Source organism: Equus quagga, chromosome 4, assembly GCF_021613505.1.
Source record: "Equus quagga isolate Etosha38 chromosome 4, UCLA_HA_Equagga_1.0, whole genome shotgun sequence".
Lineage (NCBI taxonomy): Eukaryota > Metazoa > Chordata > Mammalia > Perissodactyla > Equidae > Equus > Equus quagga.
Genome location: NC_060270.1, coordinates 24,507,004 through 24,523,595, shown reverse-complemented (window position 1 = coordinate 24,523,595; position 16,592 = coordinate 24,507,004). Strand labels below are relative to the sequence as shown.

Genomic DNA, 16,592 nt, shown 5'->3' with positions numbered 1-16,592 from the left:
AGGCGTGGACCTACATACTGCTCATCAAGCCATGCTGCGGCACTGTCCCATATACAAAATAGACAAGGGCTGCCACAGATGTTAGCTCAGGGACAATCTTCCTCAAGTAAAAAGAGGAGGATTGGCAACAGATATTAGCTCAGGGCCAATCTTCCTCACCAAAACAAAACAAAACCATGGATCAAGGTAAAGAAGACATATAAGAAAAAACACCAGAACGAAATATCTCAAATTAACAAACAGGGGTTCTCTCTGGGTGATGGGTTTACAGTGGCTTTTCTATCCTTTATACTTCATTATATTTTCCAAATACTCTACAGTGAGCTAGCATAACTTTTATAATAAAAAATGACTTTAGAATAAAAATAAATGTCCTATGAAAGTATATCAAAAATCAAATCTCTCTAGGGGCTGACCCAGTGGCACAGTGGTTAAGTTCGCACGTTCCGCTTCAATGGCCCAGGGTTCCCTGGTTCAGATCCCAGGTGCGGACATGGCACTGCTTGTCAAGCCATGCTGTGGTTAGGTGTCCCACATATAAACTAGAGGAAGTTGGGCACGGATGTTAGCTCAGGGTCAGTCTTCCTCAGCAAAAAGAGGAGAATTGGCAGCAGATGTTAGCTCAGTGCTAATCTTCCTCAAAAAAAATAAAATAAAATAAAATCTCTCTAAATGAAACTTTGTGTACACTTAAATTATCTTTTAGTTTATAGACAATAAATACATATTAAGTAAACCAATAAATGAGTAAAACTCCCTTTCTGATGGATCTCCAATTAGTCATTTTTTCCTACATTAGTTCCCCCCAACCCAACAAGACCATAAACTCTTCAGAGACAAGGACCAGTTGTTACTCATCTTTAGCAGCCTCCTTAGTATCTGCCATACTACTGGGCACATGGCAGACACTCACTCAATATTGATCAGTTGGTTCCATTTGTATTTTTGAACTTTGCTATGTGGGTTTTTCTGAAAGAAGAGTGAATCTTTACTGTTCCAGCGCCTATGAAATATATGAATATTTGTAAGCAAGCAACAAAAGGAGTCCCCTCTAATTAATCCAGAATCAACAAGAGTTATACACTATACATCACAGTCAATATTGATTTCATAGGTCTTTTTGTTTAAGGTAAAATTGCCTGTCCACAAAAAACGATTCATTTCCTCAGCATAGTCTTTCATTATAAAACTCCCAAATGACCTATAAACCAATAAATAGCTCTTTTTTAAACTAAAAAAAAGTCAAGCCAACAAATACTAATCAAGCAAGTATTATCTGCAAGGCACTAGAATGGGTGTTGAAAAGAATATAGACAAGTTCAAAGTAAAAAGTGTGTACAGCCTACTTGGGGAAAACAGACACGACCATTTTCCAAGATAGGGCCTCCAAAAGGCCTTAGATCATCAACGTTCAGTAAGGTTTTGAGAAGAGGCTAGGGTCCAAACAAGTAGAGTGCACACTTTACCCCGACCCGTGGCATCCTGTCCAAGGCACCACCCAAGAACTCAAGAGTCTGCTGTTTTCACCTCTCCTCCAGAGCCTCCAGCGCTCAGCAAGGTGCCGAAGCCCGCAGACCTGGTCAACTTTGAACTCAACTGGACAGATCATTCTTTTATGCAAGTGTCACTCATTCTCCAGAGAATGGATCTAGTTAGTCTCCTCTCTTCTGAGATTCTCCACATCCTCCAGTCTGTCAGATGACCTTGGCTCCCATTCACAGAGATGACTCAGGTCATCCTAATAAGAGCTCTAGCATCTAACCTGAATACAACCTGGTCTTTTCCCACAGTCACAGAGGAAGAAGAGGCCCTTCATTCCAGAGATAACCTCTTTGCCTGGGAATCTCATCCTTTTCTGACTTATGAGGAAGCCAGTGCACACTCTGGTACGCCACCCACACACATTCCACCTTCTAACACCTTCAGTCTCTACCACTGTCGCTTTCCATGACTTTTTCAAACATACAAAGATTTTTCTCTCTCTGAAAAGAAAAAAAACTTTAAAAACATTTTCATTGAAGTAGAATTTGCACACACAAAATTGCACAAACAAGTCTACAGCTCAAGGAAATTTTATAAATGGATCACACCTATGATCAAGAAACAGAATACTACCAGTACTCCCAAAATGTCCTTTCATTACCATTTTATTTTTCTCCTCATTTTTGTTATCAAACTTCCTGAACAGTGGTCTGTCTTCATTCCTACCACCTCCTCATCTATATCAGTCTAAGTATCCCGTCTTCAACGAATCCTTCCCAGATGCATCCAGATGAGGTTGTTGATCCTTCCTCTATACTCTCAAAGTACAGCACGCAATCCTCTTTATGGCACTTGTTAAACTAAACTGCAATTAAATTATCTGTTTACGTGTCAGTCAATCCCACCAGCCTGTTACCATCCTTGTGGGAAAGATTATGTTTAATTTGTTTGGGTACCCCCAGTGGCTGTTACTTAGTAGGGACACAGCTGGTGTTTGACATTTGAATGAATGAGTACAAGAATGAATGAAGAGATTCACTCACTAAAATCTAGTATCCTGCTGAAATTGATCAGTTCTTTGTCCAGTTCTCATCAAAAGTAATAATGATATTTAGCTGTCAAAATTCAGCGGTTGGGATCATGAAGAATGTCTAGAAAAATGCACTGTTCCAATATCTGGTTAAGCATCCTCTTTATATCCAAGTATTTGAGCCTATTATGTGCCAATATACTGGGGTACAGAGAAGAGACTTCATATCTTGCATCTACCCTCCAAATTAAACCAAATCATTACTTCCAGTGGTAAGCTGTCCTTCCATGGCCACACATCCAACATGGAGTCCTGCCAATCTTTTTCCCCAACTGCTCCTGGAGATACTCCTCCCTCTCCCCACAATCTCCTTTCCAGGACAGTAAGAAGTCAGAGACAGGAATCCCCCAGGATCCCCAGACCCCTCCTCCCAGCCCCCTTTTGTCACATCCAATTAACCATCTGCCAGTCTCCGGGGTCTCCTTCTAGCCCACTGTCCAGCTGCCAACTGAATACTATGTTTCCCCACCCCCAGCCCCATAGATTCCCATTGTCCCTGGGCTGCAGGGTAAGAGCCTAAAAGCTGGGGGTTTTAGCCACATTCCCAGTGCCTGCCTGTTATGCCCTGGATAACTGTAATTGCAGGCTTAAAAATCACATTGGTATTGATCTCTGCACTGTTACAGAGGGAAGGAAGGGAGGGAAGAAAAAAGGGAGCAGGGAGGGGAGAGGAAGGAAGCTATTGAACCATCCTAATTATCATCAATGGGAAAATAAAGAGATTCATCTAACTAGTAATATAATTATAATATATTACATATGTAATATAGTCATACTAGTAATATCATATTATATATAATCATGTTATACTACTAGTAATATAATCCCATTTCTATTACTATTTACACTGTGAATATAACTACCTCAATATACAATATATCTACAAACATAGAGCAATCCTGAGAGGTAAGGATTTTTTTTTTACCCATTTATAGATCAGGAAACTGAAGCTCCAAGAGGTTGTAACTTGCACAAGGTCACACAGCTAGTAAGTTCCTCTTCTGTTTTAAGACTAAGATTCTGGGACTGGGCAGCACTTAAGGAAAGTCCCACCTCCTTCTACTCTAGGGAATGTAAGCCCAGTTCCCCACAGCCCACCTTTTGGTAATAGCAGCCCCCAGCATCCTGCTCCCAACCTCTCCGGAGGGCCATGTAAGGCCCCTGAGGAGCCTTTGATGAAACGGGGCTTTTTCACTTGATGACCCTTCTTGGGTTTGCCCCTAAAATGAGAGTTGAGGTCAAAGGGAGTGCTTTGGTGCCAGTGGAACATGTATGCTCACTAGCGTCTTCCCTCTTGTTCCTCTTTATGTAGAAGAATGGGCAAGAGGCTCTTCCATGATCCCTATTCTGCTTCCTCTTTATTCTAGGGCTTTTAGAGGCATTAAGGAAACGGAAAATTCAACAGCAGGTCCCATCCCTGGTAGATACAGTACCTGATAGCCGGGCAAGGACCCCTCCCCAGGAGGCTGCAGGACACCTTCTTGCCTGAGTCCCTCTCCCTCTCTCCTCTTCTCATTCACCCTCCACCCCACTAACCGTGCCTTTCTGACTCACACTCTGTAGGAGGTGATTCTGCAGACCCCACTATAGCCTGGAGCAAATCCCACTTCAGCCTGCAAAAGAAAGCCACCAGCGTTTCTAAAAGGATTGCTAATTTGGGATCTCCCAGCCTTTCTTTCCAGCTTCTCGGCCCAAGGGCCTCCACCAACCCAGCTCACCCATTTCACGCTGCCCTCCTCTGGCACTACCCTCCCCAGGCATGGCACCACTAGCCTCGAAAACCCCAAGCCCGCTGATGCTCTCTCTACTGGAGCTGTCAATAAGGCACATTGTGCCCTCAGCTCAGGTCCTCGCCAGCCAGCTACTTTGCTAAATCAGCCTTCCCCTAGTCTCCTCCTCTGGCCCAAGGCTCACCCCTCAGGTGACTTTGAGATCCACCCCTCCAGGCTCATCCAGGACTTTCCTTCATCAATTGCTCCTCCCTTACCTAAACATTCATTCTTTTCCTCAGGCCTGCCTTCTCTCTCCTCCCCACCTGTAGGTATTCACATATCTTCCCTACCTAAAAAAAGCCTCCCCTCAACTCTGCTACCCATCTCCAACTACCTTCCTATTTTTAACCTTCCCTTCACAGCCAAACCTCTCCAAAGAGTCATCTATATGCACTCCCACCACTTCCTCCCCATCCTCTCACTCCCCATTCCCACAGCAATTTGAATTCCACCTCCTATACACTATTAAACTGTTATTTCAAAGGTTACCAATGATCCCCAATTTCCAGAATCAAGGACCTTTGCTGGGTCCCCATCTCTGTCAACCTCTCTGCAGCATCAGACCCTGCAAGGACCTGTTTTTCTCCAAGTACTGCTCTCTCCTGGGTCTCCTCCAGCCCTTCACTGGAGTCTACAGTTCTGTCCTTGGCCCTCTGCCCTTGAGTCTGTACATGCTTTTCATTTATTATCTCATCTATTCTGATAGCTCCAGCCACAACTTCTTACAAGATATCTCCCAAATCTATAGTTCCGGCTCTGGCCTCCCTCCAAAGCTCCAGAATCCCTTCGTTATCCGCCTACGGAATCAACACCTCCCTTAGCTATTTCACTGACACCTGAAATGCAACATGTCCCAAAGCAAATTCCCCAGCCCTCCCTCTCCTCCTGCCACCCCACAGCTGCTCCTCCTCTTCTTAACTCCTGATTTTCATTTAGGATACCTCCATCCTCTCAGTCACCCAGGCTCCAAGCTTTGGAGTAATCTTTGATTCTTGCCAAGTCCTATAAACTCTACCTCCTCTCCATTTTCACCGTGGCATCTCAAGTTCAGACCCTCCTAACTTATCACAGTGGTCTCCTAGTCCAGCCCTAGCCAGCAGTACCTCCCCATTCCAACTGACCCTCTACAGGGTTGTCAGACTTACCTTCCTGATCATGTCACCAACCCATTCAGAAACTTTTAGTGGCTCCAGAAAGCAAACTGCAGAAAGACTAAACTCGTTGGCCTGCCAGTCAAAGCCCTTTATGATCTAGGAGTCCAGTAGGTGTTTGATAAATGAAGCAATCAATCAACCTGGTCCTCACTCCCTTCTGAGTTTTTTCTCCCATTGATCCGCCACCTGCATCCTCTAAGTCACAGACACTGGACCACTTACTGCCCCAAACCCTGGATCTTCATCTCCTTCTAACACCATTCCCCAACTGGGAACACAGCACTTGCCGTCTTCCCCATCCAAATCCTACCCATCCTGCAAGCCTCAAGTACAGAAGTAACCACTTCCCTGAGGACACAGCTCCTCTGCCACTTTTCACTCTCCTACTTGTTTATCCCTCGAATCCATGTTTTCCAGCTAATGTCCAGCTCCCTTCTAATAATGCCATGGGACAGAAGGGGAGGAGACAAAGCTAATTCTCCAACAGTTTCTTCTTTACTCCTCTGAATTAATTGCTCTGTCCTCTCAGCTGATTCTTTCTGTTCCCTCACTCCTCAGCAGACACGATTTCAAGCAGCTCTATTGATCCAACAGCCCTGTGGCTGTCAATCATTTCCTAGTTATTTTGCTGCCAGTCATTCACACACAAAGGAATGGCAGAAGGAGTCTGAACCGCACACAGACAGAGAAGGGGTAGGAAGGGACTGATTCGCTGCACCCACCTGAGGTCGACAGAAGCAAGAACTCCATTCTTGCCAGCCTCCTCCAGATGGCACGGGGCCATGTGGCCCAGGGCCTGGGGGGCTGGGGGCTGGCATTTTTATACTTTTGTAGAGGAGGAGAGAACAGGAGGGCCCTGACTTGCTGTAAGGAGGGCGCCCCATCCAGTCCCCTGGGAAACCAAATTGAGAAGGATTGCTCCCTTCCTGGATTGGAAAGGTCCCATGGAGGTCAGATTAAATAAGATAATACTTGTCAGAAGAGGCACTTAGAGTAAAAAATGTTCTATTTGGAAGGAACTATCTACATATATTTGGATAGAACTGTACAACTTACAAAGGCCTTTCACATACAGTATCTTATTTGAGTCTCTCAACAGCCCTATAAGGGAGCTAGGGGGCAGGGGGCTATTATCCTCATCTTATACAGATGACAAAGTCACTTGCCCAAGTCATTCCGATAAGTAGAGAGCAAAGGGGAGTGTTCACCTCCTGCTCTGTTGCCTGACCTTCTCAGCCTCCTTCACAGGCTTTTTCTCCTTTTCCCACCGCCTTAAATCTGAGTGCTCTCTGAGGGGGTCTATTTATGTCCATTCCCCTCCCTGCTCTGCATTCTTTCTCATAATGATTTTATACACTCCCACAGCACAGTACGTGGAACAGGAGGCACTCAATAAATATTTGTCAAACCAATGATTAAATGAATGAATGAAAGAGAGCTGAGGCCCAAGCTCTAGCCTTCAGATTCCACACAGGCTCCCTGCACACCATCACGCTGCCTCTCCAGCACCTTCTCCCACTCCACATCAAAAGCCCTGCACAGCACTCCTTCTGGAAATTGCCCCAGCCTCTCTGCCACCACATTCATGTAATAATTAAAACAGCAGGAACAACAGGGGCAGCTAGGATTTCTTGTGCCCCTACTGTGTGTTGGAAATGGCTGGATGCTTTTTACACATTTTTCCTATTTAATCCTCTCCATCTGTAAAATCAGAATTCGTAGTCCCATTTTGCAGAAGACTGAGGATGAGAGACAGTAAATAATTTACCCAAGATTCTACCTCTAGTTAGTGCTGAGCCTATCTGGTCCAAACCCCATGGTCTTCTGGCTATACCAAGGTTTCTCAATCTCAGCACTATTGACACTTGGGGTCTGGATAATTCTTTATTGCCCTGTGCATTACAGATGTTTAGCAGCATCCTAGACCTCTACCCACTAGATGCTAATAGCAACCCCTTACTCAAGTCATTGCCAAACGTTCCCAGGGGAACAGAACTGCCCCCAGTTGAGAACCACTGGGCCATGCCATACTATCTGCAGAAGTAAATTGCCACGGGCCGGCCTGTGGCTGAGTGGTTAAGTTCGCGGGCTCCGCTTTGGCGGCCCGGGGTTTTGCTGGTTCGGATCCTGGGTGCAGACATGGCACTGCTCATCAGGCCATGCTGAGGCTGTGTCCCACATAGCACAACCAGAGGCACTCACAACTAGAATACACAACTAGGTACTGGGGGGCTTTGGGGAGTAGAATAAAAAAAAAAAAGTAAATTGCCAAGTTTCAGAACCCGAAAGAACTTTGAAAAGCAAAATTGTTCATTCTCCAACATCTAAGAAGAACCACTAATTTCACCTATTTGTGTTTTATTGATATTTACAGTCAGGAAGATTTTTCCTATTTATCATCTAATTTCCTTCTGTAACTGCAGTTTATTCCAATACCTCTTACATCCCCCAAAGGATTCTCAAATACAATTGGAGAGAATGTGCCAATAATCAAGTTATTGATGATTGGTAGCACAAGGATGAAGCAAAGCCTCCCAAATCTTATGGAGGTCCACCTGGATTTCACTGATATGTTCTAAAACATATTCAATAGAAACAGCCTATATAAATCTGATATTAAAAATTCATAGCATTCCCTCTCCAGAACAACAAAGTTCTCTCAATACTCCCCCAGAAGTTCCCGGAAAATGGTGTGACCAAAAGCCCAACTCATGCCGGTTGGAAGTGGAGGAGAATCAAGAAGCAACAATAAACATTGAATTAAGCATCATGTTTACATTCTGGAGCATCAAGCACAATGTCAAAAAGAGATATTTTTCCTTTGCTGCAAAAGAGAGCTCAGGAGGTAAGAGACCCCTCCCCTTTCAGGTACCTGGCAATGCAGAGAGAGGGTGGTGATATTTACTCAAAGATTTGCACACAAATCTAAGGTGTTATTCAAAAATCTGGGGCCGGCTCCGTGGCCGAGTAGTTAAGTTCGCGCGCTCCGCTGCAGCGGCCCAGGGTTCAGATCCTGGGCGCAGACATGGCACCGCTCATCAGGCCACGTTGAGGCGGCGTCCCACATCTCACAACTAAAAGGACCTGCAACTATGATATACAACTGTGTACAGGCGGGATTTGGGGAGATAAAGCAGAAAAAAAAAAAAAGATTGGCAACAGTTGTTAGCCCAGGTGCCAATATTTAAAAAAAAAAGAAAAAAAATCTCCCTTCTCTATGATCTGGACATGATAATGTCCAGTTCCTCAGTTTAAGTGGGATGGGGTTATCATCTGTGAGAAAAGTTAAAGAATCATACAGTGAACACCAATATGCCACCACCTACGTTCAACAACTACTTATCCTTTGCCATGTTTGCTTTGTCTATACTAGGGGGAGGTGATTTGTTTTGGTTTTGGTTTGGATGAATCACAAGCTTTTTAAAAGATCTTTTTCCTTATCTCCAAAGAATAAGCAACTTCAATGGGAAGACAAGCCCAATGTGTATAGAAAGGGCTAAAAACAATACAGTACCATTCGTGAAGTGCGAAAATGAGCATAGACAGTGAGTGCCTAGGAATCTGGAGGAGACAGTGGTCTTGTGAGCTGTGAAAGCTCCCAGAAGAAGGTGGGGCTCAAGTCCTGAAGAATGAGTTGGATTTGGAGAGTGGGGGTGTGGGGGTGGATGATTCAAGGGGAACGTGAGTCAAACTGCCCTTGGACAGCAGAAGAGCAGCCTGGCTGGAACTGAGCTATGAAGTAAGGACTTGACCCTGAAGGCACTAGGGAGTCACTGTAGGTTCATAAAGCAGGTAGTGATGTGGTGAAAGCAGTGATTTAGGAAGTGTAATCTGCCTGCAGATGCCAACTTGGAGTCAGGGTGAGAGAGCAGATTCCAGGGAGAAAGAATGAAGGCCACTAAAGGAGTCCATGGGTGGCATAATGGGTCCTGGCCTCTCACAGAGACCCCGCAGATGAACAACAAGGGCTAACTATGAACGATAAGTCAATAGAGTTTGTTAGAGGAGAGAGAGTCCTCACAGACAATACCAAAGTTTTAAATATCATGACTGGGAGAGAGAAGATGCCACTTACAGAATTAAAGAAGACAAGAGAAGGATCTGGTTTGGGCCATTGGAAAGACACACGGAGTCAAGTTAGAGGCTGGCCGAAGCTCAAGGAACAGCAAACCCTCCAGGTGAAAATATCTGGACTCACAGGACTGAAGCTCAGCAGAAAGACACAGGGAGGAGATATTTCCACATCACTCTTTTCTCATTTAACCTCTTAATTGTTTTCCTTTGAGTCTTAACGGAAGAGGTTTCTCCTCTGCTCACCAAAACTACGCTCTTCCTTTTGTTGGGGAACCTGCTCTTGTCTCACCTCTTCAGGTCCTAACTCAACAATCCATCTAGCATCTTCCGTTTTTCCCGTCCCCTAGCTTTCTCCGTTCCATGTCCAAATCTCTTCTGACTCTCTGGCAAAAAATAAAAACTCCTTTTCCTGACATTAATAACACCCACTCTGACTAGCACCCAACCTCTCTTTCTTTTCACTGATAAACTCCGCAAGGAACTGATTCCGATCCATCACCCCAAATCCCTACTCCAAATGCCTCTTCTAACACTATGCTCCCAAGAGCTTGCAGTGGCCTTCTTTTCATCACAACCAGTGACACTTACCCAGCGCTCCTCCTGTTCAACCTGTCTGTAGCCTGTCATCACATCAGAAGCCATGCTTACTCCCTGGGGTCTCCAGGATCACGTCTCCTTTGCTGCCACTTCCTAAATAAGAGTTTCTCCCCAAAATTCTAACTTGAGCCCTTCCCCTCTTTCCTCCACTCCCTCCCTCTGAGAGGCAATGCATTCACAAAGCTTCGGCTGCATCCAGCCTTGACCCAGAAGGCCTCCAAGTCCGCACCACCAGCCCTAACCTCCTACCCATGCTCATGTCTTGAGTCCCACATTACTCACAAAACTCCACTTGGATGTCGCTCCATCATCTCCAATTCTCCATGTCCAAGGCTAATGTCATTATCTGCCCACAAAACTGGCTCCTGGTCTCAACCTGACCATGTCAGTTGGGACACTTTTAGTCCTCTACACTCTTAACCCAGCTACTTCCGTTTCCTCATGGGCTTAATTTCCTTTTCCCCCATAACTAGTTTGTCAAGAAATCCCCCACATTTCTGCCTCTGAAAATGTCTCTCAGAGTTGTCCCTGGGGGCTGGCCTGGTGGTGCAACGGTTAAGTTCCCACGTTCTACTTCTCAGCAGCCCGGGGTTCACCAGTTTGGATCCTGGGTGCGGACATGGCACCGCTTGGAACGCCATGCTGTGGTAGGAGTCCCATATATAAAGTAGGGGAAGATGGGCATGGATGTGAGCTCAGGGCCAGGCTTCCTCAGCAAAAAAGAGGAGGACTGGCAGTAGTTAGCTCAGGGCTAATCTTCCTCAAAAAAAAAAAGAGTTGCCCCTCATTCCCCATCCTTTACGCCACCAATCCAGACCAAACCCCTTCCTTCTCAGCTCCGGATCACTTTTGCATCTGCTTGGATTCTTTCCCTCTCTTCTCTGCCTCATCAATTATATTACCCCCAGATTAACCTTTCTAAATACTTCCTTCAGGATGAGCCCTTGCTCAAGAACCTCCCTACTGCCCTTGTATCAAACCCAAGTTCCTCTCTGGGGCTTCCAAGACTCTCCCTATCTGGCCCTGCCCTCCTTACCATCCCTGTTTCCCATTCCTCCCTAACCTACATCTTCCACTCAGTCTGCCCCATGATCCTCGATGTCAATACCCCAACCTCCTCTGTGCCTTTGCCCAGGCTGCTCCTCCCACTCTCCATCCCCTTTCAAGGGCTCCCCTCAGCTCCACTCCTCTGTAGTTCCATCAACTTTTTATCTTAAAGCACCATAATGGTTAGCAATTAATCTCTAATTGAGCAGTAATTGTCAATCTTCTTTTTAAAGTTCCTCAAAGTCAAAGAACACTTTGAATATTTCGTTTGTATTCCATAGCACCCTGGACAGCAGAAGGCTCCTAGTAAGAGTTGAAAAGTCCTTGTGAGGTTTTCTATTCCAAATGGTTTCTCTTCCCAGTTCTGAGTTCCCATATTTCCCCTCCTCTGCCTCATAACTATGATCAATAAAATTACTGCGACACACTTTTCCCAGGCTTGGGACAGAGAATTCCCAGGAACATGCTATGGAATCCACCACTCTACAAGAAGATCGGGCTGGGGGTAGGGGTTGTTAGTGTCCGTGTGCATGCAGGGAAATGAGATTTAGGGAATCTAGCTTCATCAGTTGGTCGAGAGAACTGAAATACCAAAATAATCAAAAGAGGACAAGTAAGGAACCAAAATGACAGAACTATTCTCAACATGCCTAATTAGAAGCACCTTAGGCAAGGGTTTTGACAAAGCAATTGCCAGTCTGGTCTTTGTACATGTAAAATTTCCCACCAGAAAGTAGGGGGTAACCCTGGCGCTAGGGACTTTGAAAATGTGTTTGAAGGTTTCTCAATTGTTCAGGTGAATGAATTTATAATCTGTCTAGCCTACCAGGTATAGTGCTATGTTCCATAAAGACAGGGAATCAGAAGGGAGAGGGTTAAGAAATACAGCCTTTTCCAGCTTAAGAATCCCCAGCATGAGCCCAGGCTAGAGACTAGAGGGAGCAAAATCAGGAAGCAGAGCACAGAAGGCCACTTCAGGGTGGGAGGGAGTGGTCCTAGACCCAGCCAGGGCAGCCTACACTCCCTCTTGCAACTTGTTACAGTCATCAGTCACTTCCAGCCCTGTGCATTGAAGACTTACCCTTTCTCTGATTCTAAGTGCACATCAGACCCAGCCCCTGCTCAAAAAGGCTACCCAAGGAGGAAGGAGAAAATCCCCAACAGGAGTCCCACAGGAGACAGACCCCAGTCTGCCATTTACTCTGTGATTTGAGCCAAGGCTAGACAATGTAAGGCACATGTTGCGTTTTGAAAGGCCCTGGGAAAAGTAACACACTGGACCATTATAGGCCATTAACACCATTAACACTGTGTGAATTCATTTGTCAGAAATTAGCAAGCCTTCAGAAACTGAGCTCTGCTCCAAGGGCCTGGGACAGAGAATGAACAGGAACTAGTGTTTGGATGGTTGGAAAGAGGAAGGAGGAGTGGTTGCCAAAAGATGAAAGTGGGGTCCAGAAAGGGAAGGTGGGAAGGTTCACACTTCAAGAGTTTTCCCCAGAGCTAAGAAAAGGCAGACTTTTGCCCCAGATGGGAGGCGCAGGCCGCTGAGTGAACATTTCCAGGTACCACTTAGGCCCCCCAGAACCTCTCTCCTAGATGCCAGCTTATAAACTCAGGTCAGGAACCTCTTTAGAATCCATGCTTTGGGTCCTAGGCAGGGTGTATGACTTTCTGTGTGTGTGTGTGTGTGTGTGTGAGAGAGAGAGAGAGAGAGAGAGAGAGAGAGAGAGAGAGAGAGAGAGAGAATGTGTATATAGAAACCATCTCTGGGGAAAAGGAAGGAGTGAGGGATGGAGGGAGGTAAGGCTGCACCCTGGGAGGCAGGATAGAGTAACAGGGGCTCCCTCTGCTTTCTCCAGGCCCTGGCATCAGCTCCTGTCCTCTGGCTCTTTCCTCTCCAGACCAACTACAAAATGAACATACAAGCCAATCGAGTCTTGACTTCTAAAGCCACACGTCTCCCCAACAAAGCACCCCACCCCCTTCCCTAGAGATGACCTCCAGGGCAAGGCAATGAGTTTAGGAAACAGATGGAAGTGCAGAGAGCCTGCAGAGCTAACCTGATCCCTGACCCCACCAGTTCATGTCCTCTAATCCAACTGATCAAACAAGAGGGCAGATGCACAAGGCCCCCATAACTTATTGGACTCCTTGGGACAAAGATTCCGGACAAAATGGTTCCAGACACGGGAGATGAGCAGCTCTACCTACCAAGTTGGTGGAAGCCACAGGTAAAGGGGAGAAGAGGAATCCCTGGCCATCAGAGAAGCAGGGCCACAGGTGGTGAGAGGGGGGTGGTCGGTGTCTGTTCTGGGGAGGGGGCTGTGTAGCCAGGGAACAGGAGGAGCTACAGACCTGGGGGATGGGAGGTGGCAGGGACTGCAAACAGCTGGAAAGACAGATCTGTGCGCTCTACATACCACAGGCAAGCAAAGATTCAGTGGGTGTGTATGAGGAGGATGCTAACTCACACTTCCAGGAATGAGTGATTCTTATGAAAAGCTCATCCGTTCCAGAACTGGAGAAGAGGAGGACAAGGAGGAGGTCTGAGGCGCCCACTGCCCTCCGAGCCCGGTCTGCCTCTCAAGTCCGGGACGCGGGCTCCCCGCACGCACCAGGCATGACCGTCCTGGGTCCGCCCCGCTCCTGACTGTCAGTCTGCAGCCTGCGCGACTCCCAGTCCCCACTGCCCCTCTTTGCACAACAGGGCCCGGGGTCCTCGGCCCGAGAAGGCGTGCCAACCCAGGGGCCAGAGCCCGGCTGACAGCGCTGGGGGAAGAGGGGAGCCGAGGGAGGGGCCAGGGACGCCGGTAGCCGGAGCGGCGCGCTGCAAAGTGATCCAACATCGCCCCATCCCCGCGCTCCGGGAGGAGCGGCCCGAGGGGACCGCCTCCCGCCTCCCCTACAGACTCCCGCAAGTGGGGTGAACGCCGAGGGGCGCCGAGCTCCCAGCCCCCACCCCTCTCCAAAACGCCACCAGCATTGCCATAACAACAAGAATCTCAGCAACTCCAGCCTCGACGACGAGGGGGACTGCCCCCCAGCACGCTCGCCCGGGCCACAGCCCTCCTTCCCCAAACTTGTCCGAGACGCCGCGTCCACGCCAGCGGCCCACCCACGGCCCCCGCGCCCTGCCGGGCTTACCTGTCCGGAAAAAGGCGTCCACGTCCGAGTCGGCTGCTCCTCCTTCCTCTGCTGCCCCCTCCGGGGGGTTCATGACTGGGGCGGGCGTCCGCGGGCAGCCGGGGTCCGGCGAAGCCCGGGGCCGAGGGCTGCGGGGCGCCCGATGGGCAGAGGGCTCAGGGCGCAGCGGCCGCAGACCAGGCGGACCCGGGGCTGGGCGACCGGGCGGCCGGGCGGCGGGGCTGGGGCAGAGGACGCCGAGCCTCGCTCAGGCGGAGGCGCGCGGCGGGCTGGGGGCGCCTGCCGCCGGCTCCCCCATGGTACCCCTTCCCCGGGGGCGCTGGCCGCCTGCTGTCTGGCCGGGGCCGGGGCCCGGGGCCGGGGTCCGGGCTGCCTGCGCGCCCGCTCTCCGCCAGCAGCGGCAGCTGGCTCTCCTCCTCGCCCGTCTGCCCGTCTCTATTGTTCAGCCCTGCTCGGCTCTCCTCTTTATTTTTCCTCCTCCCCCCCCCCCCCCCCGCTCGCTCGCTCGCTCCCTCCCTCGCTCTCTGGCTCCCCCTCTGGCTCCCTCGGCCGCCGCCGCCGCCTCCCCAGCTCCTCCCCCGGCTCCCGCGCCTCGGTCCCGGCCAACAATGACCCGGGCAGCGCCGAGCTGAACTGAATGAAGCTCCGGCCCGGGCCGGGACTGGCCGCGAGCCCCCGGCGCGCGCGCGCACCTCCCTCCCCGCGGCCCCGCGCGCCTCCCCGGGAGCTGAGGGCGGCCCGAGCTATTGTTCGCCGCCGCGCTAGGCCGGCTTCCTGAGCCCCGCAGGAAAAGCCCGGCGAAGGAGGCGGCCGAGAGGGCGGGGCCGCCGCGCGAGTCCGGCCGCGGGGCGCACGCCGGGCTCGCCGCGCGCTCAGCCGCTTCCCCCGCGCGGACCGCGCTCCGGCCCGGCGGCCACCTCCTCCGCCCCACCCCGCGCCAAGGTGTGTGAGGGCGAACCCCAAGCCGCCTGCCCGTCTCCTCTCCCGACCGGTCCCCAAGCTGGGCTGACCTGTCCCTAGAGGCTGGACTTTTTTCCCATCCTTCCAGACAAGCTCTCTACTCTCTTCCTCCCCTCCTGAGCCCCTCGCATTTTCCTCACCATCTCTCCTTAGTTCTTCTCTTGTTTAGCTTTTCTCTTCTTTCCCCCCTTTTCAGCGCCCCTTAAACATCTCTACCCGTCTCTGATTCTTTGTCCAGTTCCTTCCTCTTGCGATGAGTCCCTGCCTGTCTCTCCCTCCCTCTGTCACTCTCTTCTCTCTCGTTTGTCTCCGTCCTGCCTCCTACTTGGCCCCTATCTCAGCGCTCCTCTTGGACGGCTGTCAAAACTCCCTAATCCCCGGGGCCTTCTCTGTTTTGTTCTTCTCCCTCCTGTGAATGGAGAGATCCAGTTGGCCAGGAGAAAGGAGGTGTTACAGCAAGCTGAATTTCAATTAAAGTGGGGAGAGGAGCTGGGGAGGAATGGGGATGACGGCTAAAAAGAAAGCAGATGCTGTATGGGGTAATTAATGCAGTGATTGTATTGTGCCAATTGGTTTTTAAGCAATAATTAAACAATAATTAGCCAGTATTCTGTTTATAGTTCTAGTGACTGCAGAGCCTACAAAACAGAGGCTCTTTAGACCTGAGTACTTAATGTGGTATGTTGGGAGGTGTTGCTGCTGTCTCAGCCAAGCTGATGGAGATGCTGTGGCCTGACCTAATGTGTTAAAACACACCTAAGAGGAAAACCAAGTCCTCGTCTAAAGTTGATGGTGTGCTACCTGCCAGCAGCTCCCACATCTGTTTGTCTCTAATAATCTACTTGGTTCCACCTCTCTCTGGGTCAAAGCACCTGGGGACCTTTCCAGATCTACCAACTGGGTAACTAACAGCATATAGAATAAATAAGTTTTTAGTGAACCCTTTCTGGCTCCCTGTACTCATCACTTTCTTTACTGCATGTCACAAATGGTGGGGGGGGGGGGGGGGGTTCGCCACCCATTAAAAGAATAAGTACAGTTGCCTGTCTCCAATCGTGGGTATGTCTATCAGACTCCATTTCTTAAAAATTATTAATAGTGACTCTGAGATCACAAGTTCACTGCCAGGAGATGTAATTCATCTGGCCCTGATATCTTGAACTGCCTTATTTTGTTTCCCCTTAACTCCATACCTAAACAGGGGCCTGCACTCTCAATCTCTCTCTCTCTCCCTCTCAAACACACACACACACACACACACACACACAC

The 16,592-nt window shown here is 48.9% G+C and overlaps 1 protein-coding gene across 13 annotated transcripts in view; it reads right to left on the bottom strand.

The window, feature by feature from the left end:
• KALRN (kalirin RhoGEF kinase) overlaps positions 1–14,833 on the bottom strand; it is a 637,395-nt gene extending 622,562 nt beyond the window's left edge. For all 13 annotated transcript variants that reach the window (XM_046658061.1, XM_046658067.1, XM_046658063.1 and 10 more), the window contains exon 1: positions 14,364–14,833. In XM_046658061.1, the coding sequence (XP_046514017.1) occupies positions 14,364–14,436 (73 nt within the window). In that variant the 5' untranslated portion in view covers positions 14,437–14,833. The remainder of the gene's footprint in view (positions 1–14,363) is intronic.
• Between the last annotated feature and the right edge of the window lie 1,759 nt (positions 14,834–16,592).